The sequence below is a fragment of the Mycteria americana genome, chromosome 2 (assembly GCF_035582795.1).
Source record: "Mycteria americana isolate JAX WOST 10 ecotype Jacksonville Zoo and Gardens chromosome 2, USCA_MyAme_1.0, whole genome shotgun sequence".
Classification (NCBI taxonomy): domain Eukaryota; kingdom Metazoa; phylum Chordata; class Aves; order Ciconiiformes; family Ciconiidae; genus Mycteria; species Mycteria americana.
The window spans coordinates 19,572,284-19,598,829 of NC_134366.1; the positions used below are offsets into that span (position 1 = coordinate 19,572,284).

General features: G+C 40.8%; 1 protein-coding gene across 3 annotated transcripts in view; it reads right to left on the reverse strand.

The window, feature by feature from the left end:
* GPR158 (G protein-coupled receptor 158) overlaps positions 1-26,546 on the reverse strand; it is a 212,465-nt gene that overhangs the window by 119,097 nt on the left and 66,822 nt on the right. For all 3 annotated transcript variants that reach the window (XM_075492633.1, XM_075492632.1, XM_075492631.1), the window contains exon 3: positions 1,932-2,034. In XM_075492633.1, coding sequence (XP_075348748.1) covers positions 1,932-2,034 — 103 coding nt within the window. The remainder of the gene's footprint in view (positions 1-1,931; positions 2,035-26,546) is intronic.

Genomic DNA, 26,546 nt, shown 5'->3' on the forward strand with positions numbered 1-26,546 from the left:
ACAAATTCTGCCTTCCTAAAGCAGCAGAATTTTACCCTCCACATGAGCCACGCTCTTGCTGCTGACTGCACTTGAAACCTCGGTGACTAATACATACCAAGCATATACATTTTAGACAGCTGATATGATATCTCATCCCTAATGATTAATGCTGTTACAATCTCTAGCCACATTATTTTTGTGTGTTCTGTGGCATTTGGCATGACAAAAATCTAAGAATGATTTTTTTAATATGCACATTCAAGGAGTTAAATCCCAACTCCACCGTAACTCACTGCACTGCAGGAGCAACCAAACATCATCCTTACTTTATCAAAAAATTTGCACAGAGCCCAGAGAAAAAGCACTATCACAAGGCTGCCTTCTGCGACGCTCCACAATATGAAAAGAGGAAAGAAACAAACACTCACCAGGCAAACTGTTGAACAAACACACTGTGCTATTTATGCTCCATACATATACAGGAGACTTGACATATATCTCTCTCTCATATATATATGAGATATACTGAGTTAGGGGTAAGATATCTTGGACAATCTATATCCAAACAAGATGAATTCAATAAAAATCAGGCCAACCTATGACACAGATCAAAGTATTTAATATCTGGAACTCAGGGCTGCGAACAAATAGGGAATTCTAAAGCTTTCCTAATGTTAAAAGTTACTTACCTTTCATCTATAACCCCTGTCGCTTGTTATGTAAGAAAGCAGACCTCATGAGTAACTAATATAGGAAGGAACTTAGAAGCTTTATTTGCAGGTCTTGAGTCCACACCAAATAATTTATTTAACCCAATTATCAGGTACTCTGTAGCACACGGGCATGCTTTTACAAGTACCATGTCATATAATCCTGCACATGATCTACCAGTACAGAACACCTGAATCTGTATATGTGAGTATCACAGAGGTGCATGTTAAGTGTTGAATACTACTAGAGGTATTTCTATAGTGGAACAGGAACAGCTGTGTTCACACAAGGCAGGAGATAATACACGCAGTCCTGGACGAAGCTTGGTGAAAGCTACTCATCGCCATTCCCTGGGCATCTCATACAAACTGCTCCTGCAGCAGAGTGCTGACGACACGAACCTTTGGTTAAAGGATGGTGCGAAGAAGCTGGGGATGTTATTCACTCGAAAGCAGGAGGCAGAGAAGGATGCCCTGTTACACCTTCAAGCAACACCTTTACACCTGTGACTGCAGCATGAGCTCCACTAGCATAACTGCAACAATTTTGGCACAAAATCTGTGCAGAGATTACACTTTGGTCATATGATGAAAGTAACAGACATCAACTTTGGACATGCAGTTTATATATTTTCCCTGCTGACTATCAACCGAGTTCTGTTTCCCTTACTGTGGGCAACTCAGTCTAAGTACCATACAACATGTGCCCTGGGCAAGTGTAGGCTATATGTCATTTGTATCATATAGCCAACCACACTCTCAGGCTTGACCCATCTCTAATACCTTATCGGCAAGTATTAGAGTTTGGATGCTCCTTTGGATTCTCCTTTGCAAATGAAGTAAAATGAAAACAATTAAAGACCACAGAAAGCCAGAGGCTAGGGCATTCTAGCTTGGCCTGACCAAAGAGAAAATTACTAGATTAATTTTCTCCATACTTGTGCTTGAGCACAGATGCCAGAAATCTCTATTTCCCCATAGCAGGACTTCTTTTCATGTTTTTAAATTTATTTACAAATCAAATATTCTTCAAGCGGGTATGTTTTACAGGATCCTCAAGAGTATCGCGAATGACAAACCAAAGGGCTAGAACTCCTTAAGTGATTATATAATCCAAGAGCTGCAAACCACTGGGATTTTACTGTATAACCCTGACAAGGATAAAAAGGAGCCCTGCATTATTAATGCTAGCTCTGTTTTCTTTTTTCTTTTTTTTTAAACTCAGCCAAAGGCACTTACTCTGAAAGCTGTTCACTGAGAAGATGTTGGGATGATAGAATCCAGCCTTGCAAATACATTCGTAGGCTCCAAGCACAAATCCAAGGCCTTTAATTGGCATGCACTGTGAGAAAGGAAAAAAAGAAAAGTCATGCAGGTGATCATACAACAATATACTCAGATGTACATTCAAGCATAAAGACATTACAAGACACTGAGAGCAGACTTCTAATAATAAACAGGCACCCCTTCCAGTCTGACAGTATTTTCTCAGCCATTTTTCCCAAAGTCATATATGACTCCAATTTTTTTTCTTGTTGCTCATCACCAGCAAATAGCAAAGACAGCTATAATCATGCCCGTCCCACTGATAAACCGACCAAGTGCCAAATTCAATTCCTCTACTTTGGCTCTAGGTGGGACATCAGATGGCTGTGTTTCTTCCTGGAGAGTTTCCAGCACTCTTCCCCAGCAGAGCAGGTGGGGTTCAGACGAATGGAGCTCACGCTACGTGAGGGAGAACGTGGATACCTGCAGCCAAGCCACCAACCTTCTGCAGGCAGCACGTGCTGGTGCCCCTGCCGCACTGGCAACCATACCGGAGTGGAGATTGACCCAGCCAACACAAAGCCAACAACTGGTTAGAGAAAATGGCTACAGAGCTAAATCTGACCTAGGTGAAAGAGAGCAAACCTACGCCAACAGGAGCCCCATACTTCTAAGCTCTCCTGTCCCTTTTCAAGGAAGTAATATGTGAAACAAGTTTTGTTTTAACTCAACTTCACTTTTGCTTAATTTTGTCATCAGGACAATCACAGCAAATTTATTACAGTGATAGAACATCTACTGTCAGACCATTTCTGTACAACAAATAGACTCTGCCTAGCACAAAGGGAAGAAACAGTTCAGCAACATAAAGGGAGAAACACCGGTAAAATGATTTTCCCCCAGTATAGCTTATTTCACTTTATCAGATCAAAGTAGGCTCCTGTACTAGATGCCTTTCCCATCAGTATAGGTGTACCTATACCAACATGCCTCCATGATAGGAACTAGACACTAGTAGTTCCTCAGTGAGCGACTGAATGATTTAACACCCTCTGTCCTCTCACTTCTTTATGTTTTTGTTTGTGACTGCCTGTGACCTTAGAAGATGCTTCAATCTCTAACTGCCTGTGACTGGGAGGAAGATGCAGAGGACAGGGTTTAGTAAAAAAGATCTCAGTTTCAAAAATCAAATGTAAACCAAGAAAGGACAGTCTGCACTGACACTGAAGAAAAACTCAATTTTTTTATCTCAAATTTCGGCTTTGTGACATAATTCTGCCTGATGCCAGGAAAGCCACTTTGCTTTTCTTTGCCTCCGTTCCCCAGATGGCATCGTCTTTTCTCACACCCTGTGCTGATCTGATGTCGGTGCATGCAGCGCGGGTCTGTGGGTGCTATTGGAAAACAACTAATAAGCAGGAAACTGGCATGCAAGAACACTGAAAATTCATTCAGCCTTTGTATAAACATGAAAGCAAGAAAAAACGGGAAGAGAAGGCACAAATAATTTTTCTTCACACTTCATCTTCACCCTACAGAAATGTGACTGTTGACAAGGTGGAGGATGGAAGAAATAGAAGTGGGATGAGTGTGTGTGCAAGTTCAATGACAGCAAAACCTCTTTAACCAAGCACAGAAAACCAGTTAAAGTAGCAAAAAGAATTTTTCAGGGGAAAATTCTGTTCTGCCTTCTGGCTTCTTGCTTTGTAACAAGAAGATACACGCTGCTATAGAGAATGCATTTTCTTTTTCAAGGCAAGGAAGAAAAGAAGTAGCTGCTACTGAATTCTGCGAACACCGCAGTACCCCAATACCATATCCATAATCCATGCCCACTGAACAAATTCTTCATATAAAACGTGTCACAGGCTCATGAATCTGTTCTGCATTGAAATAAACGCTTTACTGATGATCCTTTCACACACATCCAATATTCACACCAAATAAAAGTCTATAACTTTTATTCTATTGTCGCTGACGAGCCTAGAACTTGAAAATGAACAAAATATTTCAAACGGTGTTATTCTTCCTTGGTCTAGGATATTATCCTTGTTTCCAGTCTTTGGCAGCTGTAATGCACACCTTAAAAAACATTGGTCATATTCTGTTTCTTGTAGTCCATGTAATCCCATGCAAAGCTGTAATAGGGATCAGAACATCAGTCTGTTGAAAGGAGGGAAGGAGAGAAGGAGAGAAGGCAAGCCTAGGTCCCTCTAGATGCAGTTTCAAACTCTGAAATTCCACCCTGCTCAACACTGCATGGAAACAGAACTATTTACAGCCTGACTTTTTTAAGAAATTGCAGCAGCGAGGCAGGGAAGAACACTAAATATCATGTGGCCAAAAATGGGGAAAATACTCTTCCTGGAAAGAAAAATTCCCCTCTTTTTTCAACAATTTAACAGTTAACATTATATTAACCAATGGTGGTAAATATTATGGTGATAAAGGTAATAAATAAACTAAGAGTTTACTGGTGTACAGGAGGAGTTCAGCAAACAAAGTCCAGATTTATTTAATCAAGGTTCTTTTATCAGATACAGAGGCTTTTCCTGGCTGTCTGTGGGTGAATCCGCACAATAAATGGCAGGCACATGCAAGCAACTTTTGTCCTTGCCCTGGCAAGTGGCACCCTGGTTCCAGCGAGCCCAGTGGCATCCCCAGAGCCCAAGCCCTGCAAAGCTGTACTAGCTCAGCCACAGCAGCCCACAGTATCGCTGGGGCTGATACAACAGACTGTGTAGACACAGCCAGTAAAATATTAACCCGCTGCTAAGTTACTTAAGATTTCACCCATACAGAACTTCGCACCCAAAAAAGCAGATGTGTGAAAAATATCTGCCTCCACATAAGCAAAAAAAGGAAGCATAAAACCGACCTGGTTTCAGATTTTATTATAAATGTGAAAGCAAAGCTGTGGGAATAAACTCATCATATTCCTGAGTATTTTTTTCTTCATCAGTGGCCATCAGCTTTTTAAAAATCATGCTTTATTTAATTCATAAGAGCAGCTACCTTAGGTTAGACCAGAAGCTCCATGTAGGCTTCTATCACATCTGTTATGTGCCCAGCAGCAAGTGTCGAGGCAAACGGTGAAAGATGCAGGGTGAGTATCAAGTGAGCCTTCCTCTGATATGCCCTTCAGGACATCATACTCCTAAATGGAATTTGCATTGCTTTAACTTCCAGCCATTAGTACTTATAGATGGCTTGGTTACAATTCAGAACAGCTTTATCATAATCTTTGCTAAAAGGAGAATAATAGGCGCCTGTACAATTCACACCGCACATTTATTCCAGCTGTCTGTTCTCTGGTTTTCAAGTTTATACTTTCAGCTTTACTGTGTTTGCATAGCGTAAGGACTCCCACGTTTAACATGGTATACTTTAAATTATACAGTCAGCTCAAAAAATAAGATATTCAATGAATATTTATCTTGAAATTATTTATAAATAAACAGGTCTTGAATAGACACAGACACATCATCTAAACCAGTTAAAAAAGGTTGTATTGATTTCATTTTTATGCTGCTTGTTGTAAAAGACAAATTTGGAAAAATCTATTGTGAGAAAGAATGTATCTGTTGGAAAGAAAAGAAATCCTTCAAATAACCTGTGCAATTGCTTTGGAAATCTGAGCCAAGTCTTCTGGCATAAAAGAGGCAAAGCCCTTCATCAGATCTGATTAGCCAGAAACCAAGTGACGAAGTATTTAGCAGGTACACAAAGCAGGTGTTACATCCACACCAGAAAATCGAAGGGAAGAATAAGGCAAAAAGAAACTAGTAGTTTAAAAGAGAAAGCGTGTGGCATCATGTCCTACAGGTAATTTAGAAACTTAGATAAACCACCAAATAAATCTGGCCTGTGGCATTCTGGAGCAGAGAGGTTAAAACAGTATTTTTAGAATTAAAAAAGAAAAAAGACTAAAAATGCAGTCAGCCTTGACTTGGGTATTTCAAGTTTTTCAAAGAGCATCTTTCAAAATTTGTATTTCCACATGCATAGAGTGATGGGGATGTCTCCTTCTTCTAAAGTCAACTCCTCATTCAAAGGATGGAATAAGAGCAAAGTAATGATAGAAAAAGCTTAGCAAAAATAATACAAATAAGCCCACGTTTCTTTGCTCTGGTTTGGGGCACCATGTAGGGAATTTCTAGAAAATACTACATACAGAAGAGTCATTTTGTGCCTGGCACGTGATGGCAGCTGGAGCAGGTTGGTGCCCTGCGAGACCCCGAGAGGTCCTTTCTGATCCTCTTTACCATGTTGTCAAGCACACTCACTCATAAAAATAAATGAAAGAAGATAAAAGTCAGAGTAAAAATTCTGCCTGCCAAAGTCCATAACAGCTCTGCCATTGAAAAGGCTTTACCTGTTATATTTTCTCATTTCATTTCTCCTTCAAGAGCAGAGTTTTGTGTTAAAGTGTGTTTGCAGCCTCCGAAGCGAACAGTGAGCACATCCACATATCCAAGGTCCTGGTGCATCACCGGGGAGCCCCCCGCTTGCCTCTGGACAGCTCGGGAGGCAGCCAGCCTGCCAACAACACTACTTACAAGCTTCTTCTCTTCAAACACAACATTTTGTTTCAAAAGGACAGGACAGGGCTGGCCACTCCATAAGTTACACCGCAGGGTTACTTGGTAGACCCCCGTAGCTTTTCTCCTCCCTTCTGAGTGCATCGGTGGAGTTAATTCTTGTTTAAATTCAAGTTTAAAAATGTGTTTTCCGACAACTTACTTGAAATGTACTTACAATGACACAGAATTGTTTAAATTCTGAGTGAGACAAAACACGGCAATAGCCGATCTGATTCAGCTCAGAGCAAAGGTAGCCCTCAGGACAGTATTTGTCTCAATAGTTTGAAGCTTTCCTAAAAACTCCCCACTACTTTTTAATGTGATTTTTCATTATTCTGGTCTTGTTAAGCCATGGGACCAGAGTAAATACTGATGGTAAGGAGTCTCAGCTCATTCACACAGATAATTATAAACTACATGTGACTGTTAAAGTTAAAATGTCTGAATTTTTTATTAATCTTTTTATTAATCTTAGTCAAAATATTCAGAAAATGAAACAAGTTATTCAAGTTAAGGTTTTTTGTTAGGATATGTTTGTTACTACTGACAAACCTCGAACAGAAAAGTTAATGTCCAATCATCCCCAGTTCGAGCAGGAAAACACTCATTAAATGTAAGAGACTGCAGAGTCTTCAACTTCTAATTAACCCCTTTTGCAATGTGAATCAGTTTGTTACCCGGCTGTATGTCTAAAGAACCCTAAACGATTCCCTTCTGGTTCTCCATCACTCCCAAGATGTCAATGTTATCAGCAAACTACTGTCACAAACATGACAAAAATTCAAGCGCTAGTGAAATAAATAAATCAATTGGTGGAAATGGAGCATTTTGCAAAGAAATGGAAGAGAGGAGATCAGAAATACATGCAAATCACAGTCCTTGCTTAGAAGACAGTGAGAGAGGGGAAAAGGTGGATTTAGCAGTGTTTGAAAGCAGGTTACTTGGGGTGGGGGGGCTAAGCAGCAAAAAACTCATCATCAGCTGTTGTCATGCATATGGAGAACCCAAGGTCAGCTTACAAAGTGCTTCTCACAGTCCGGATCTTTTACCGAAGGATGAAAGCACAACAATTACAGCAATTTTCAGAGGATGGGTAGCTGGGACACTCAAAGGTTCTCAGCAGTTACAGTGTTTAAGACAGATTTTCCATTACTGCTGAAAATACCTGTGCAGGCTACAATGAGGCTACTTCAAAAAAAAAAAAAAAATCTTTATATGGCAGGCTGGAATTGTCATTAGTAACCTGAATATCATTTTAGAACACATCAAACTTTGCTTCTGATGAACATGCTAAACAACAAAATTACAATTTCTCCTCTCCTAGAAAACTGCGCCTCAATTAAGGGGAACCTGTTAACAGACACCAAAGGGACTGTTAATTTTACAGCCATTAAATAATGCAGTGTGATTAATTCGAAGGCACTTTCTCAGGGCCAGATTTCCTTGGCTTTGAGGATAAATTAAGACATTTTCTACTATTAGCACAGGTTAAACTGCATTTAAAGCAGTCTAATTCACTTCCTTAGTATCTTACCTACATTCGAGAGAATTCCCTTCATACTGAATCTCTACCCCTTTTTTCCTGTCACTACGATAATTTTGTGCTTTACACATGGGCAATACTGGAAATACCAAACATTATCTGCAGAAGACCTTCCAGAAGCTGTCAAGGAATATGCCGAAATACATATAGGCCCTTTACCTCTGGACGTCTGGTTCTGCCAACTACTTCTGCATTCATCTGTGACTTGGCAGCAAGTGTCGCAGAAGTTTGCCTGGAAAATGGGCCACATAGTAAGACAGGGGATTAAGAAAGCTTGCCAAAACCTGCAAAAATGTGAGGCATTTCCAAAAACATTTGGTGAGGACAAAAGCTGGATCTATTCCTAATCCCCATGAAGGGTACAGTTCTGAGTAGTGGAGTAGTCTTTCTCACCTGTTCACATTTCCCTGAATTATTAATAAACTAGCACAATTTTGCATTGTTTTAAAAAATGCAAAACCCCTCAATTTTGTATTACTTCATGATATTAATTTTTTTAACCAGATTTTCACAGTTGGCCATTCACATTTTCTTCTAAACTCCGACAGGAAATACTAGAATAGCCAGTCCAAGCCAGTAACTCATAAAGAGAATCGTGGAGCTTAAGCAAAGAAAACTCATCAGAATAGGAAAGAATAATAGGAGGTGCACGGGAATTGCACAGCTCATCTCACAGAAGAGCATGGCTGAACGTCTTGTCGACTGCAGTGTTCTTTAGAAAGAGCCTGACTGTTAAAGTACGGCCAGCATGGATAGCCTGCTGGCCCTGCTATTTGGAAAGGGAAGAAATTTCCTACAGTTCATCCAAAAGCTAACAAATAGCTGCTATAATCAATGGGTAATTTAGATGCATAATTCAAAGAGGGGAATAAAATGGTGGAAAACAGTACATAATATTGTAATAAGTTAACATAGACAACATTGCTAAACCAACATTTTCTAGCCAGCTGCTGTATCTGTCATTGCTATTGCATTTCCCAGCAACCATTAATGTAATTACTTCTTGACTCTTAAACATTATTTTTAGGCTGATTCCACACACTAGCAAGACATATATGATCACACTGGAAAAGGTGTGTAGCAGTTCGTGTGTTGTTTTGTTGTTTTCCCAACCCACGGTAACTTTTTGGACCTGCTGGCTGGTTCCAGGCAGTGCAGTAAGGGTGAGAAACTTGCTAAGTTCCCACAAGCTTCATGAAAATAACATCTGGTAGAGAAGAGATACCTTCTCAGTGTCCCTGCTGAGGAAGAGACTACATCATAAGGACATACCTTTTATGAGATACTAGAGAATGCTCTTTGAAATGCCACAGTCACCAGAAAAGCTTTAGCTGGCACTGGTGCCTTCTTAGACATCAGCTAACAGCATAAGAAAATGCATTAGGAAACCAAGCTACAACAATTTGATGTTCCTGTTCCTTGGCATTCAGTCCATCTTTAGGACAAGTTGGCCCATTTTTCCAGAGGTTTTTACTACTCAGGACTGCTAGGAGTCTTGAGTTGAGTCCAATTATGTGAAGTTGGATAAAAGATGCTCCTCGTCACAAAATCATTTCTTACTGAAATTCTACTTGAGTATTTTTGAGCGAAACGTGATTGAGAAGACAGCTGCATAAAGGATCCGAATGTTAGTATCTTTGCTCAATATTGCAGCATTCTTTCCTTTTATATTAGTGCAACATTAGACAAAAATTGAAGGAAAATACCCACCTCACTGGTACTTGAATGAAGACACAGCATTATTTATCACAAAACCGAGTCTGACACAGGCTATTAAATGAGTCTTTCTGTTTACTTGGTGGTCATCGGTAAAACAAAACTCCCAGCTAGATTCTGTCCATCAGCAGCAAGCATATTTCTTTCATGCAAGAAGACAGTCAAGTCCTGCAGCAGAGTGACTGCTCTGTCCACAACTTGATCAATATCCTTTTATTAACTTTGCTTTATTCTGGATTGTAGCCGCTACAGTTTGACAATGTGTCAACTCATCAAGAAAGTTAATCTGGCTTACAAGATAGTATCAGAATTTGAGTTTTTCTACTTGTCAAACATATCTCCCATTTCCAGCCACAAGTCTCCCATCCTCAAGGTTGGGATGTCTCTCAGAACTGAAGTTCAGAGCACAGTTTCTAGGTTTAACCTATGATCTGAGCTCTGTTAAACTACAGATTCTTGTTGATTGCTTTCAGTCTCATCACCTGGCATCACAGTTTCATCTATCAACGGAAACAATGACTTTGTGACAAAGCCATCATTCCTTCTCTTGCCCAAGAACACTGCAGACCATGACCGGTCAGACTGCTGTTAAAGCACCATCATAAGGGTCATATCACAGTCAGAAGAAGCACCATATTATTGCTGTCAGAAAAAATTCCCCCTAAACTCCCATTACTTGGCAGTACCAGCTTCCCACTGATGTTCACAGGTTGGCACTGTACACTCACTCACTACAAGGTACAAGTCCCACAGAGGTGCTGCATGTCCCACTAGCACCATGAAAATACAGCACCCACTATTTGCCAGCTATTTGCTAGCTCACCCAGCCTCTTCTTTAGCACTAGGCAAGCACAAGGGTTTTAAAAAATACATTTGGGCAAGACATATAGTTACACTTTTGGGTAATAAATCAGAAACAAAAGGTTATAACTACAATGAACATGAAGCAGCAATATACTTAATAAATTAACCCCTGTCTAGTTGCTTACTGCTTCCCATCCAGGACACCAAAGAGAGATCAGCCATGAGGGTACACCGTGAAATCCTGGTTTTTGCTCTGAACACTTTCTTCTTGCAACCTTTATCAGCTTTGAGGAACAATGCCCTAATTTTGAGTAGTAACTGTCCTATAGGTAAGCCCTTACTTGTAGGTCTAAGGCTAGCCAGAGGGCTGGTGATCGAGTTCCCTATATGTGAATATGTTCCACCATATTCTAGACAGACACCTTGAAAATCCTTCCTCTGTTCTTCTGCTTCCCTTATCTCAAATCTAGATTCTTACCTTTTATCCAAAGCCAATGCAGCCTCGATGACTCATATCTCACTCCTCCATTGCCTTCTGGAGCTGGAGGGTTTGGCCATGAATGTAAATTCCTTGGAAGGCTCTCTCCAATGACTGCTTTTGATATTTAATGATGCTTCTCTCTGCCCATCATTATTTTTCCCTCAGGTTTGCACTTAATCCAACAAGGCTATTCCTGTGCCCCAGTGATTAAAAGCCACTTTTCCCTGTTCTGCTTGACTGCTATTTCCTGCCCAACCTGAACTCCTCCTTTATACAAAGCTACAGCCAGCCTCAGCCCAACATTACAAAAGCTACCCATTATAAAGACGTTCTCTGAAGCTCATGGTGTAACACCAGCTTTGACACAGACCTATAAGAAGCATTCTTATTTTAACAGACTGAGAATAAGCTGTTGTGTCCAGACATGTATATGAAGGCAAATATTCCCTTGTCCTGTCTCCAATAGGAAGCCCCTGTGTTACAGCGTCCTCTCGTATCCACAGAAATTTCAGGTGGTGTCAGCTGGAGCACATTGCCCATAGCCTAATGGGTGCCAGAGCCCTGCTGGGACTCTGTGTCAGAGTTAGGCTAGGGACATCCATGGAGCAGCCCAGACGCACAAGTGTGCCAAGGTGGCTTAAAATCTTGGTAGCAGCCCTCCTCCATTGTGAGAGTTCCAAGCAGGACAGCTTTCCTCTTGTATAAATGTGAAGTATAACTAATCTTTACCACAGAAGTATAGCCACATTTAATTAATCCTTCAAGATGTATAACAATAAACCAAAATGAAGGTTAAGTTCAAATCTAAGCTGGAAGGATGAAATACACTTTCAGTTTGAATTTGTTCAGTACTCTGCTTTCCCTCGGTTCAGCAACGCACCGTTTTTGAGCCATGGTCCCAAACCGGCAGACAGCTTAACCAAGTCTAAACTGAGTTCCCTGCTAACCCCAATGGCAGATGGAAACACCACAGAGATACAAGAAGGATGAATTTGTTCCAAAATTTGGGAAGCCAAAGCAAAGCATCAACCAACCTCTGGAACCAGAAACTCTGGAACTTTGTATTCCTTCTCCTGGCAGAGTAACTACTGATAACACTATTTGAAAAGCATGTGACTGCAAATTTGGAAGCCAATTTCATAGAGATCATTAAGAATGTCAGAAAATTCAGCAAGTTTATCTGCAGTTTAATTATTTCTTCCTCAAGTACTTGCAAGTATACAGTGACAGAAGGGTAATACTAAAACACGGGAATCAAAGTGGCCTTCAGGCAGTAAGGTACCTATCACCCACCAATTCTGTTTTATGAACTTGCATGAAAACAGGGACTAATGAATAACAAATAACATGGTGTATCCACTGGAGAGAAAGCAAGCTGGAGTTTTCTCTCTATTATTCAGCAGCTGCCAGGAGCTGGTTCACAAAGCATGATGGACTGGATCTTTTCTGACATCGTTAAAATTAAAAAGGAAATTGTTTTCTATTATTAATTATAGAAGTGTACCTCTTGTTCTCAGAGCTCTCAGATATGGTGAAACAGCATCTGGTAGCAGTACATCATAGACATATAAACCTCAGCAGACAATAAGATGCTTGGAAGAGTTTCCCTCAGACTCAACAGAATGTCAAGTTTACTTTCCATCTGACAGAGCAAACCCATTTTATTGGAAGCCACTACAGAAATAGCACCGAAGACCTGCCAGCCTTAATGTGACACATGCACGCACACACAAAAGCCCACCCTCACTCCACATCATCTCACTTTTTAACTCTCACTTTGAAACCACTGGAACAGGTTGCAACACAGTTATCACTTCTATCAAGTGGCAAAATCCCTGAGACAAGTGAAGCTAAAGCCAGGACAAATGAAAGCAGAATCAGGTCCTGTCGCACATGCATAGATTTTAGTTGGTAACATGTAGATATTACAGAGGTGACAATGGAAAAGGAAACAACTTTCAGGTTAAGAGAGAAAATGTTTGGTTAGTAACTTCATTAACCTGCAGTTAATGGCATCAGATTTTGTTTCATATTTATAAATAAATAATGCTCACCTGTCTTTCTGGGTTAACAATTCCACAAGAATGACAACATTATAGCACACGGGCTTGTAAAATTAACTTACTGTTATGTTTTGTGTTACTGCTCTTCCCTCTCTGACCTTTCTACTCTTATTCTGCTGGAAAACGCACCACCTCACCAAGGACATGAGACTTGTGACCCACCTCCCCAGAAGACTCCCACCTCACCCCCAGGAACGACACAGACTCTCCATTCGCCTCGCTCCAACAGACTCTTACTCCCAACACTTATGAAGCAAGAGGCAGATCCAGGCACCAGCCTATGCAGCAGTCTGAAGAGCCTTCCTAGTTCAAATACATTGACCAGTACTTTTCCAAATCTTCTAACAGCACAAACGGGACACAGATTGGGTCTTCCAAATTTCTATTCTGAGACTTCCAAAATTCCATCTCAACCATTGATTTCTTTAAAACAAACAAACAAAAAACCTCAGGAAGGAAAATTGTATTAACATGTTTTTGCATGGTAAGTGAATTATAAACCAGCCAAGTCTGAAAACAAGAGTTTCTATTGAGTTTTGTTGAGTCTGAGGCAAACTCTCCCAAGTACTGTCATTGCTTCATAGTTTCCAGGAAGCTTCTCGATTCTATATCCAAAAGTTGTAATTCTATAATATCATGAATGCAATCCTATAATATGATAACTATATCAAAAAGGTTTTTATATAGTTATCATATTACTGCATCGCATTCATATATTACAGAAATAAAGCCACATGAACAGACCATGGCAGAAGCTTATGGTGAAATCCTACTCCCACTCACATCAACCTTCCAGAGAGCCAGCTGCAGAAAATGTAATGAAAAGCCTAAAACCCAGAAGCAATGTTTTGAAAGCTAAAAAAAAGTCAGAAACATGTGAAAAAGCAAAGCACTCTCTATTAGCAGCATGAGAGCCTTGCCAACCTGCAGAGCCCACACGCTTCCAGGTCAAGTTTGGAGGTTCTTGATAAGGCTCGAAATGCTCAGAAGTTCATAGGCATCTGCACGGTCACTCCGGGACAAATGCTTCAGCAGACTGTCAATGTGACTTACCTACTAACAAGTTTTACCTATCTCTCACTAGAAAAGATGTTTCCTTTCCTTATCTACAGGCTCCTTTTTTGCTTGTCTTGCAAATGATACCTCTTCTTTTTTATATCTATGGACTTCTTAGGGGTGGGGGACTTTCTTTTTTGATCCCACTTGCAAATCCTCAAAGCATCTCAAGATTAGGCACTTCATACAGCTTTGTACCATGAGAAGTGTTTTGGTGAACTAGTATAAATACCAGGATATTTAGTCAGTATCATACCCATAAGGAAATACAGAGAAAAAAAGAAAAAAAGAAAAAAAGAAAAAAGAAAAAAAGAAAAGAAAAAAAAGAAAGAAAAAAAAGAAAGGATCCTTGCTCTAAAAATTAATAACTTGCTCACTATAATGTAAATACTGTTAAAGTATTCCCGTGACACAGAGAAGGTTACCTGACAAGCTAAATTGTACTTAGATTTTGCTATAACTCTTTGCTATCCTTATTAGCTCATTTGAGACTGGTATGCAGCTTATAATTATCCTCACCTGTAAAAACCCCCTGTTAATATTGGCAGTGATGCTGGTACTGGCAGACCAAGTTATAGACACTGAAGTTAATTATATTCAAACTAAAGTAAATTTGGGAAAGGTATTTGGATGCACTCAGCATTTGGCTACCTTTCAAATGACAATCTACTGTAAACACAGAACTTCATTTCCCCAATGAACTTTCATAGGCTTCTGTTACAACAATTGTTAGTTTTGGGCCCCTCACTACAAGAGAGACATTGAGGGGCTGGAGCGTGTCCAGAGAAGGGCAACGAAGCTGGTGAAGGGTCTGGAGCAGAAGTCTGATGAGGAGCGGCTGAGGGAACTGGGGTTGTTTAGCCTGGAGAAAAGGAGGCTGAGGGGAGACCTTATCGCTCTCTACAACTACCTGAAAGGAGGTTGTAGCGAGGTGGGGGTCGGTCTCTTCTCCCAGGTAACAAGTGATAGGACAAGAGGAAATGGCCTCAAGTTGCGCCAGGGGGGGGTTAGACTGGATATTAGGAAATTTTACTTCACTGAAAGGGTGGTCAAGCATTGGAACAGGCTGCCCAGGGCAGTGGTTGAGTCGCCATCCCTGGAGGTATTTAAAGGACGTTTGGATGAGGTGCTTAGGGACATGGTGTAGTGGTGGTCTTGGTAGTGTTAGGTTTACGGTTGGACTCGATGATCTTAAAGGTCTTTTCCAACCTATATGATTCTGTGATTCTGTATTCATAGAAACTATTAGTAACCTGAAAACTGTCTCCCTCCCTAGAGATACGTTACAGGCTCCTCAGCCACACCTCATAACTAACTCCTATTATAAGACTCTGAAATAAATACACAGAAAGTGAAAAAAAAAAGAGACATCTCATCTTGCACTAATCACTTAGTAATAAAAGTAAATACAACTGTTAATTTAGAATAATAAATATGAATTATATAAATTCACTAAATACCAACCATATAAAGTTAATATACAAGAAGAATACATAAGTCACACTTAGCCATCAAAGAAACATGTTTGCATGTAAACCTGCATTGAAAATAACTGAAATAACGATTAGAGTGGATATTTAAGATCACCATCAGTTAGCTATAGCTAAAGCAACAATGTGTCTCTGTTTGAACCACAAGGGATTTAAAATACTTTATAGTAGAAGCTATCAAATCTATTAATGACATTAATAATAATGAACACATTTTTTACAAAGTTTCATTTTGACTTTAGTAACAACTCTATACTGCAATGTACTACAGCAGTCACTTTGCAACATATGTCCTCACTGAATCACATCTTAATGTATATAGGCTATATATTTTTCATTTAATATCTCTAGGTTACAAATGAGCAAATTTCAAAATTGTTGTTCTAATTGGTAACTGCTGACTTGCTCAGTCAGTACCCTCATGGATTACTTCGTATACTCAAGTCAGAATTTGGACTAAAGGATGGTTTGGCAATGAGAAATTTCTAACTGTAAGAGTGTAATACAGAACAATATCAACCAAAATTCCAACAAAATGTAGATACAGACTGATATAAACATGTAATCTGGGGTGGAGAAGACGGGAACAAGCCTGTAGCCAGCAGGCAGCCCGCTGGAGGACCAGACGGGGGCTGCTGCCCAGCTGTGTACCAAGGTGGTCTCCTTGCCTTTCTGCACCGAGTTGAACAGAGCTGATACATGCCCTCAAAAAAATCACGTCAGTTGAACTAGCGTTTTTAAGAAAACCTCTTTCCATCAGAAAACTGTAGCTAAGCTCCTCTTATTTTAGTTTCTCGCACGTCAAAATTAACAACATAGAGGAAGGGGGAAAATTTAGTATATCTTATTATCCCAAGGACCCCATCCAATATCTTCCTCCCTCATACTCCTTCCCCAGCCTTGTAATCTCTAAATTTTCCAGACAAAGCCATTTATCCTCACAGACAATTGTGCTGCTGAACCTCAAACTACAGCTGAGGAAACACATTTGAAAAGCAAAACAGCTTTTAGTGGCATAATGTCAAAAGCAGATGAAAATACACAGCGGTTCATCAAAAAGGACAATTCTTCAGGAAATGATTACTGGTTATTTTCAGAATCACAATAATGTGCTCAGAGTTGCACAGAACAAAAGATGTATACAGTCTCTGTCACATGAAGTTTATTGTAACAGACACTTGAAAGACAAAATGAGAAGGATCCAATTCTGTTATCATTTGCCTTTATTTTAAATAAAACAAAATTCCAGCAACTCCAGTGCTTCCAGTCACCTCATTGAAATTACTGGCTAATGATGCTAGAATCAAATCCACTTTGCTTCATTCTGGTTTTATACTTTAATTTATAATCAATTCCTTTAATATAAATTCATTTGTTGAGACTACTAAGAAGTTATAAAACCTAAAGAACCAAGACCACTGTAGCCTCAAGTGCCACCCGTGACGCCAGCTTCCAGCAGATTCCAGAAGGACCAGAAGGTAAGGCAGCCTTGCTACTATTGCCAATTAGTAAATAACACTCATTTAGCCACATGATTTCCCAGGTCCTCATCAAATTCCAGCTTTATCTGTGAATACTTCCCTAAAACTGTTTAATCCTCAAATCCTGTTCTTCAATCCACAGTTTCAGCAAGTCCCTCTCCTTGCTGTAAAGTGTAAACTTGCCTTGAGATCCCAACCAATTGACAAGTTTTACCACCGAAACAGCTGGATTTCAGTGTTAGCAGGTGGAAAAAATCCCTGAGCTATTCTTGAAGTCAATAAAGTGGACTGTGGGATCTTTGAGGGAGGAAGAGAGTTATATGATTGTATGATTGTTAACAGGACTTGAATTATTTTTACTGAACATGCTACTCACCATAATCAATGCCAGAGAGATTATGGATACAGTCTGAACTTCACTGGTAGAACTAACAAAGAGGTTCTTTCCAAGAAAACTGAAGATCCTTTGGAATATCTATTTGTACCATCACTTGAGATTACAGAAAAAGCTGGCTCAGAACATAATGCTGTGCCATGGCCTGATTCACATCTTTATTAGACAACCAAAATAGCTATTGGGTTGCAAAAAGCCCCTGTCTGAAAAAAGCAGTTCCACTAGCAGAACTTCTGACAGCCCAGAGACACCTTTTCATTTTCAGTAAATTAGCCGATTTTTATGCAGCAGTAACCCATAGCTGAGCTATGAGAATTTCACTGTTTCAGTAATCACCCACATCTCTCTACAGACAGCATCCTCTTCCTTTATCGTGCAAACCCACCATACTTTTCATGTCCTAACTTATCTTTCACGCAAACTGCCCGCTGGATTGGGAAGGCCGTCTCCCCCGCGCACAGGTTGGGTTTGCCCTTTCCCCCTCCTGCCTGCAGCCCCGTTTGCTTCCTTGGGAGGCTTCTCTACCTGCACAACCCGAAACGGTGCCAGTTAAAACTCTCTCTTCTCTGCCCTGCTTCACATATTCTTTTATTCCACTTTTCTTTCTGGTCTAAGACATGCTTCTTAATTTATAGAAAAATCAGAGGAAAGTTGCTATATGTTTTTAGGCCATCATCCTGGCATTCACATTCATTATACACATCTCCCTAACTGAAGTGCCAGCAGTTCCTTAGAAATGAAAATTGTTAGAATATTATTCCTATTAAGATCAGGCAGATTTCAATCAGGATTTTATTACAAAATGTCATCCTTTAAAATAACTTTGCAGAATCCTACTCAACTTATTGTCCACACAAATTACCTCTTTCACAGAGGTAAGAGGCCCTCCCCACTTGAAGACACTAACTTCAGGTATATTTTCTCCTCATTTGCTCCCAGAGAAGCAGGCGTCATAGCTGCATATGTCTTAAAGCTACAGCAGAAATTCCTTCTTTGCATAGGAGATTCTGTCATCTTCTCTATACTGGTTTGCTTCTTACTCTGAAACAGCCCCTCAGATTTTCATGGTTGCTTTGCTGGAGTAAGCAACCACCAAAATGAGCAAGACAATCAAAATATAGCCCTAAAATAAGGTGCATAACAAAGCTGTTATCCTGTTATCTGTGGAGGTGTCAAGCATTCCTCAGCTTTCGGAAGAATCATTTATACAAATATTTAAGCCCTCAAAGCCAACACATTTACCAATCATTTAGACATAATCATCTTGTCACTAACATACAGCTCAACAAACATGTCATTGGGGAAACCCTACAGTGTAATTAACATTGGGTTGAATGACAACTGAAGAAAAACATTATGAGCGTTTGCATTCAAACCTGAAAGGCAATATCCAGTATGTCAACACTCGCTTCACCAGGAAGATTGATTTTCCCCATTATTATTCTTAATTGTACACATGTAGCTTTCAATTTAATTTCACTGAGGATTTTAATCATGGCTTGGCTTTAAGGTTTTCTGTTTAGTGGTGCAGTCCAAACTTTTATTCTCAGGAACACAAGAGATCAAGCCACGTCGCCTGACAGCACAGTTAAGAGATCCAATGGTCAGAGAGGAGAGAAAAGAAAGAGAAAAACTTACTGTAATTTTTATGAATCTTCATTTTTGTAGGTAAAATTTTAAGAAGAAACAGTAAGTGCCAGTTCCACTCCAATAATCATGGTATTTTCCTAAATATACTGTCCAGTCTTCTGAAGGAACTGTGGCCTCAAAAGGTCTTATTTTGCTGTCAGTGTTGTTAAATTTCATAGAGTGAAACAACTTGCAGTGATGTTTACCTATGTTATAATATATGTCCTCTACATTGACTGCAGAGATGTAAGCAGAGCTATCTGTCGGTGTATCATTTTAAAATACACACATAACCGTTCTCTAAGCAGCACAACAGCCTGAAGCTCCAAGATGCAGCAAGGTCTCACTAGCACATCTGAATTCTGCATAAAGTGCTATTAGTGTCCAATTAAATATTAATTACAAGAATGTAGTTGTACAGCATTTAACTGGGGAAAGGCCATTAGCAAATCGCAATTTTTCTGCCAAAAAATACCTAGCACAGCACAATGTTACTTTCTGCCCTATTTAATATGGATCACAAGGAGGTAGTAAGTGGCTTGAAAGCATCAGTTCCACCCAGTGGCAAAGGCTGTGGTCCATGGTCCTCCCCACTTTTAACCAGACAAAATCCTGGCTAAAAAGCATGCCTGGGAGACATGAATACTATTTGTTTCAACAGGAGCAAGAGGAAAATGTTCGTTTCAAAGACAAGCCAAGCCTGTACGCAGGGAGCCAAAGCCACAGCTGCTCCCCACCTCTCCTCCACCCCCCTCCCCTCCTCTCTGATGGAGATTTCGGGCACCTGCCCTCGCGCCCCAGCTCCTAGCCGTGCAGGGGTCCCTACCGGCCACCCATGGACCACGGCCATCCTTCTCCAAGAGGCAAGGACCATCTCCAGCTATCCACTCGTATTTTTTGCAGTCCGATTAACCAGCAGATCCAACTGAGGACCCTCCCCACACCCCTTGCCTTGCTCAGCTGCCACCTGCCCTGCCCTGGGAAGTGCACCAGCTCTGCCCGCGAGCGCTGCTGGCCGCTACACAGCTGTGACGCTGCTTTTTCTCCTAACAAACTTATGTCGTGTGATGGATATATCACAAAGACTGGAATTCTACCAACTGAGGAGAGCAGTCCTAGTGCCTCCGTTGGAAAATTGGGGTTGTTCCTATTTTGCTAACTTACAGCGATGGGCCAAAGGAAAGCTCTAGCACTAGCACAGGCAAGGTTGAGCAAATACTTTTCAACTATTATTTGCAAAATAAGAATTGTTTGGGTCATATTTAAACTACTTAACCATCTGAATCCACTCCAGTGAAAAATACTGGTGAGGAGAGGGAGAGCTTAAATTCTGTATGATTAAAACATGGGTTCAACAATGGTTGCAGAAATGGTAGTCTCCCACTGAGCACTGAAAAACCAGGAGTACCTACCCCTACCATGGTGCAGTAGGCATCACAGGTCCAGGTCATTCCCTTGTGTTGAAGGACCCAAACTTGCATCTCACATCCCCAGAGACTGCTCTAGCACTCAAATTGTTCTGGGAGTGGTTTCTCCCAGAGTCCCCCGGAACAGTACAAGATACTGATCTCTGGGCATTTTAGTTCAAGTCTCTGTGCCTTAGAAAAAGCATCTCGCCTCTCAGATGCACCCTTTAGCTACCAGGCTACTGATCCATTCACACCTCGTCGTCTGCTTCCATGCCTCATGGCAGCACTTTATTTAAGTGATTTATTAAGTGACACCAGTGGGGTAGAATTGAAGTGTAAAATTTACTTCCCATTTCCTCACACCAAAACACCCCCCTTACATTTTTTTTTCCACAAACTTCTCTCCTGTTCAAGGTGCCCTCTAGGTTTTCACATGTTTCACCAGAGCACTGAAATATTTTATAGCACTCCCAAGAGTGCTGGATGGCAGAGACACATGATCCCTGCCCAAGGAACTCACAGCCCAGAGAAGCAAGCCAGGGCAAGGCAGTTCGGTGTCACGGTTACTGAGCTGTAGGAGATGCTCTTCCTGGTCCTTCCCACCTGGTGCTGGCTCCTCTCCTATCTCCACAGCCCTCGCCTTTCAGGAGGCATCTTTACAGCCCTGAGCTGCACCTGCAGGAATTGCTCTGCTGTACTTCTTTTTTTTTTATTTAATTTCTTTCAGTGCCTTTTTCTGCTTCTTGCTTTTCTCTCCTTTTCCATTCCTTTGTTACCTCAGTTTGATATGACTAAAATGAAATCTATTATCACTTTTGATATGAAGGACAAACCCAATCACACTATTCTTCCCCGTAACACAGGACACATGAAATGCTTAGGAATTAAGAAGTCACCAAGCAGGTCTATGTGACTTAATTATTTTTTCAGAGACACCTATGCAATCAAAAAAGGACACTAACTCAGAAGCACCTTTAGGTTGGCTGGAGAACCTGGGCATCCTCAGTCAGGATGAACCAGCTCCCTACAACCCCTTCTGTCAGCTTCCCAAGGCACTTCCCCTCAAGCAATCTGTATTACCACATTTTCAGTACATTTTGTGTCTTCAGAGCAGTTGCTAGTGGGAAGCTGGTAACCTCCAAGAGGAAGAGAAACAAGGCATGCAACCTGGTAGAGCACCATCACATTAAGAGCTCCCAAGGGCTCTGTGGGAAGTGGTTCTCCCACCTGGGCCCCATGAGAAACAGCACTGCAAATAGCACCATGTGCAGGAGCATGAAACGACGCTTGAGGACAGAATTTGAGAACATTTTTTCACTCCGCTCATCCTTTGCCTCCAGCTGTCTTAAATACATGTGAAATTGCTCCACGTGATCCAGCTTCCTCAGTTTCTGCATTGGGTTTTAGAGTAACGGAACAAGCTGAGCTTGTGATTTTTTGCTTTAGTTGTTGCCTCTGTATTAAATAGGTTATGCTGAATGCTGAGGGAGAATGAAGAAAAAAGATTTCTTCTTCTTAAGTGTTGTCAGCATAGGATTAGCCTGCTAGGAGATGAATGCCAAGGAACCTCTCACTGGGCAGCCTGGATTCAGGCACTCTCAAGCTGCACACGCCCTGGGAGAGCACAGGCTTTTATTTGCAGATACACTTGATCCTAGCTTACACTTGTAATTATTTGTCACTGCTCATCTCCATTGAAATGAAAGGATTTACATCTTTTTAAATAACTGGTTTAGAATAATAGGTAAGGGTTTGATGAATTTTCAAATGTATCTTACAATTAAAAGTGTTCCGTCTGCGTTATCTAAAAAGCTACTAGAGCAGAGAAGCAAACAAACCAGTATTATTCCCCCTTCTTTTACTAATGCATTTTTATGTTCTGCATACTTAGATATTTAGCTATACACTTTTTAAATTGAAAAATGGAGAGCTGCAAGCACTATTTGAACATTACATCTAGGATTACTGTGCCATTTCTCAGGAGTCATAGGGAAGATTTTTAATACGTATTTTTTTCTGCAGTGTTGCTCTCCTTTCCTATGTTTTTCAACTTTCTACTGCAGTATTTGAAAACAAAACTGACCAAGAAAGCCCAACAATTAATTCCAGAAGCAGTGATTGCAACAAAAAGTTGGTATAATAGATTTAAAATAGGCTAGTGTTCCGATGCCCCTGGCCTTTCACAGTCAACAGTCATAAATCCTAACTCATTCTTTGAAATCAGAAGCAGGTTGCTGATGCAGACAGCTCCAGTTTCACCTGGGAGGTAATGAAGTGAAGTCATGGCATAGGAGGGAAGAAAAATACAGCCAGCTGACTATGTACCATTTAATTCAATAGGTTCCTAGTGGGAAGCATCAACAGCAGGGGTGCAGCTGACAAGTGAAATGCTGCTTTGTATAACACTTTACTACCCATTTGCGTGCTATCAGAATAGCAAATAGTTAAAAGGCCGCAGAGGAACAGAGCCCCATCAAAGCAATCTGCAGAGGTACCCTTTGTGGTTACTAGGCAAGAATTCAGCAAGCTCGTGGGTTGGCACAAGGCTTTTGTCCCTTGAATTCTGTTAGAAATTAGTTTTCTCAAAAATGCCTGCCCAGACTGTGCTGCGCTTTATAGTATTGACAGAATGTAAAGTCCTTGCTTTTAGACCTTAGACTATATAAAGGGTGGGTGACAATAGGATTTAACATCTCTCTTGCTACTCTGGATGCCTTTGTTACCATCTAAAAAAAAATTCTTTAGGCAGTACAATGAAGGAAGTCTGGTTTCTTAACAGATGTACCTCATGTTTCACTGTGAGCTCTACTTAAATCATCTCACGTGGCTGGGACACTTACAATGTCTCAGAAGTTGCACTTGTGCAACTTCTCCTGTCTGAAACAGATGACCCCACGTCTTTGACTTCATGGAGAGCTTTCACTCTCCTCCGCTCTTTTCTCTTCATAAAACGCGCAGGACCATAACATATTTATGACCTCCATGCCACTGTCATACTGGCCAGCTGGCTCAAAATTTTCTGCATTAGATGACCTGACAGTCATGACACAGTCGCAAATGCATCTTTTCCATGGGAAACGAGGCTAAAATTACAATAGAAATATATCCAACAGTAACACAGTTTTCCCCCATTCCTGTCACTCGCAGACCCACCAAGCTGCAAGACTGTCCCTGCTTAACCTGGATGGCTGGCCTCCAAAACACTTCCAAGCAGACCCCCTGGTTAACAGCATCAGGGTATTGGAGTGTGCCCACAAATTTGCCAAGATCTGACTCTCTTTATCCCAGGGCAGGACTGAACACCATTAGAGAGTGCTCAGTTTCAGCACTTTTCTGCTGTTGAGCTTGCACATCTCTGCAATCACAACTTCAACTGTATGACCTGAATAGATAGGTGACTGTAGAAACATAGGAGTTTCCAATATATTTGACACTTTGCCAATCATCAGAAAAAAACCCGTTCTGTTTGTCAGAATTGTTTATCTCCACCATAGCTTCCACATTTCTACAAGCACTGCCACAGCTGCAGATAGGTTAATCTCACTATAGCTATTCAAAAGCATGTCTCTTGTGTCCAGTACCACTATTTGAGTCAAGTACAACAGATAAAAGTGGTGACATTAGCATGCTAATAGCCTCTGTAACCATCCAACAGCAGAAAGAAGATGGGCTCCTACTGATTGATGGTGTCTTGAGAAGAGAGAGAACCACCCCACACTTCATGCTTTCTGAGCAAGGGGAGTATAGTATCACTTCCAACGAGTACCATCCACTTCTCAGCCAGCTACAAGGAAGTCAACAGTACCAGCCGGCCACTGGCGCCGAGCAGCTAACCGTCAGCTGCTTTATTTGGTAGCACTCAGAGGCACTTGTGCCCACCACCGCTGCCATGACTTGTCCTTCCCAGTATGGCTCCTGTCCTGTTCAAAGCAGCAACTAAGCAAGGATAATGATATAATCCTAACTGCTTATTGATCAATAATTAACTTGATTATCAACAGCAGAAACCAGCTTCCTGAGCAAAATTTACCCAGCGGCCTCACAATCAGATATTCCATCCTTCCCTCCAAAAAGAAAGCATTAATAATCACCATAAGCAAGAGTATAATGGTTTCTTCATGGACCTTTCCCAACCAGGGAGGTCACTTGTCTGCAGCCTAAAAGAATCTGCCCCAAAATCCAAAGGTCCAAAGATAATACAAGGCTGCCTAAACAATTCAGTAAGCACTGCTGACCTACACCCAGCCAGAAAACACAGTAGCATTTGATCCATCATCTGCCACATTTGTAGCCTTGATAGCAAGCTGGGCAGCCTCGACCCGCATCATTTCAATTGAGGATCGCTGGAAATTTCCTCACAGCTGTGGGGCTGCTGCACCTTCTTGAGGCAGACATTGTTAATCAGACTGTCCTCAATCTTAACCAAGGCTGCAGTTGCAACTTTATGGATATAATACGAGGATGGACTACAGAGAATGGCTTATGAAAAAAAATGTACTTTCTAATCTTGTTTTCCCGATGGATTCAATTCAAGACATTCTGATTTGCTACGTTTAAAAGCAAGCACACAGCAAGAAACCTGTATTCTTTCCCCACACACCGGGAACATGTCTTTGCTGTTCCCTAATGTCCTGGTTTCAGCTGAGACAGAGTTAATTTTCTTCGTAGCGGCTGGTATGGGGCTATGTTTTGGATTTGTGCTGAAGACAGTGTTGATAATACAGAGATGTTTTAGTTGCTGCTGCACTGGTCAAGGACTTTTCAGCTTCCCATGCTCTGCCAGGTGCAGAAGAAGATGGGAGGGGACACGGCCAGGATAGTTGATCCAAACTGACCAAAGGGCTATTCCATACCACATGACGTCATGCTCAGTATATAAAGCTGGGGAAGAAGAAGGAAGGGGGGACATTTGGAGTGATGGCATTTGTCTTCCCAAGGCACTGTTACGCGTGATGGAGCCCTGCTTTCCTGGAGATGGCTGAACACCTGCCTGCCCCTGGGAAGTAGCAAATTAATTCCTTGCTTTGCTTTGCTTGCGTGCGCGGCTTTTGCTTTACCTATTAAACTGTTTTTATCTCAACCCTCAAGTTTTCTTACTTTTGCTCTTCTGATTCTCTCCCCCATCCCACCGAGGGGGAGTGAGCGAGCGGCTGCGTGGTGCTTAGTTGCCGGCTGGGGCTAAACCACGACACCTAAGCAGTGCAACAATGGTGTGAAAAGATTTCCAGGAGAAATAGGAGTCAAAGTCTAGGACACAGGCAACACCTATTTTCTTTTTCCTCTTAGTAAGTCACCAGAGTTTTAATAATTATTAGATGCCTTCGCTAAGACAGAGTTTCAGTGTCAGAACAGAAACGTATAAATAGCAAGAAAATGCAGGAATTGAAGTGTCGATTCACTAAGGTCATTTTTCCATTTAAAAAAATAAAATTAAGTTCAAGGTTGAATAAACCACTATTGAGTTTTGCCATTATCATTACTGGCAGATAAAAATGTCTTTGATTTGTGCGCTACTTCCAGCAAAGATATGGGTACACATTTGCATTTGTGCTTAGCCTTCTGTTTGAATTTAAGATTTGCTTTTTGGTGTATTGGGAAATTCTAATAACACTCTAATAAGATTTTTAATTAGCAGATATGTATTTACACTTTCAGCTAAATTAAGGACGGGTTTTTTGTCTGGGAATTACATGATTTTTCATTTCATTTCTCAGTGGCTGTGGACTGAAAGCACGCAATGCTGATAATTCTCTCAAAGTGACTTTCCTTAGAAGGATTTAAATTTTATATTCCTTCTTTATTTGCAGTTGTTCGGTTCAAAAACGCACTTATCTAGAAACTAATGAAGTGTTAATATTAGGATCGTTGTATTGCTTTCATAAATAAGAAATCATGCTTTCTTTAACTATCTAGCAATATAAATAGCAGTCATTCCAAAT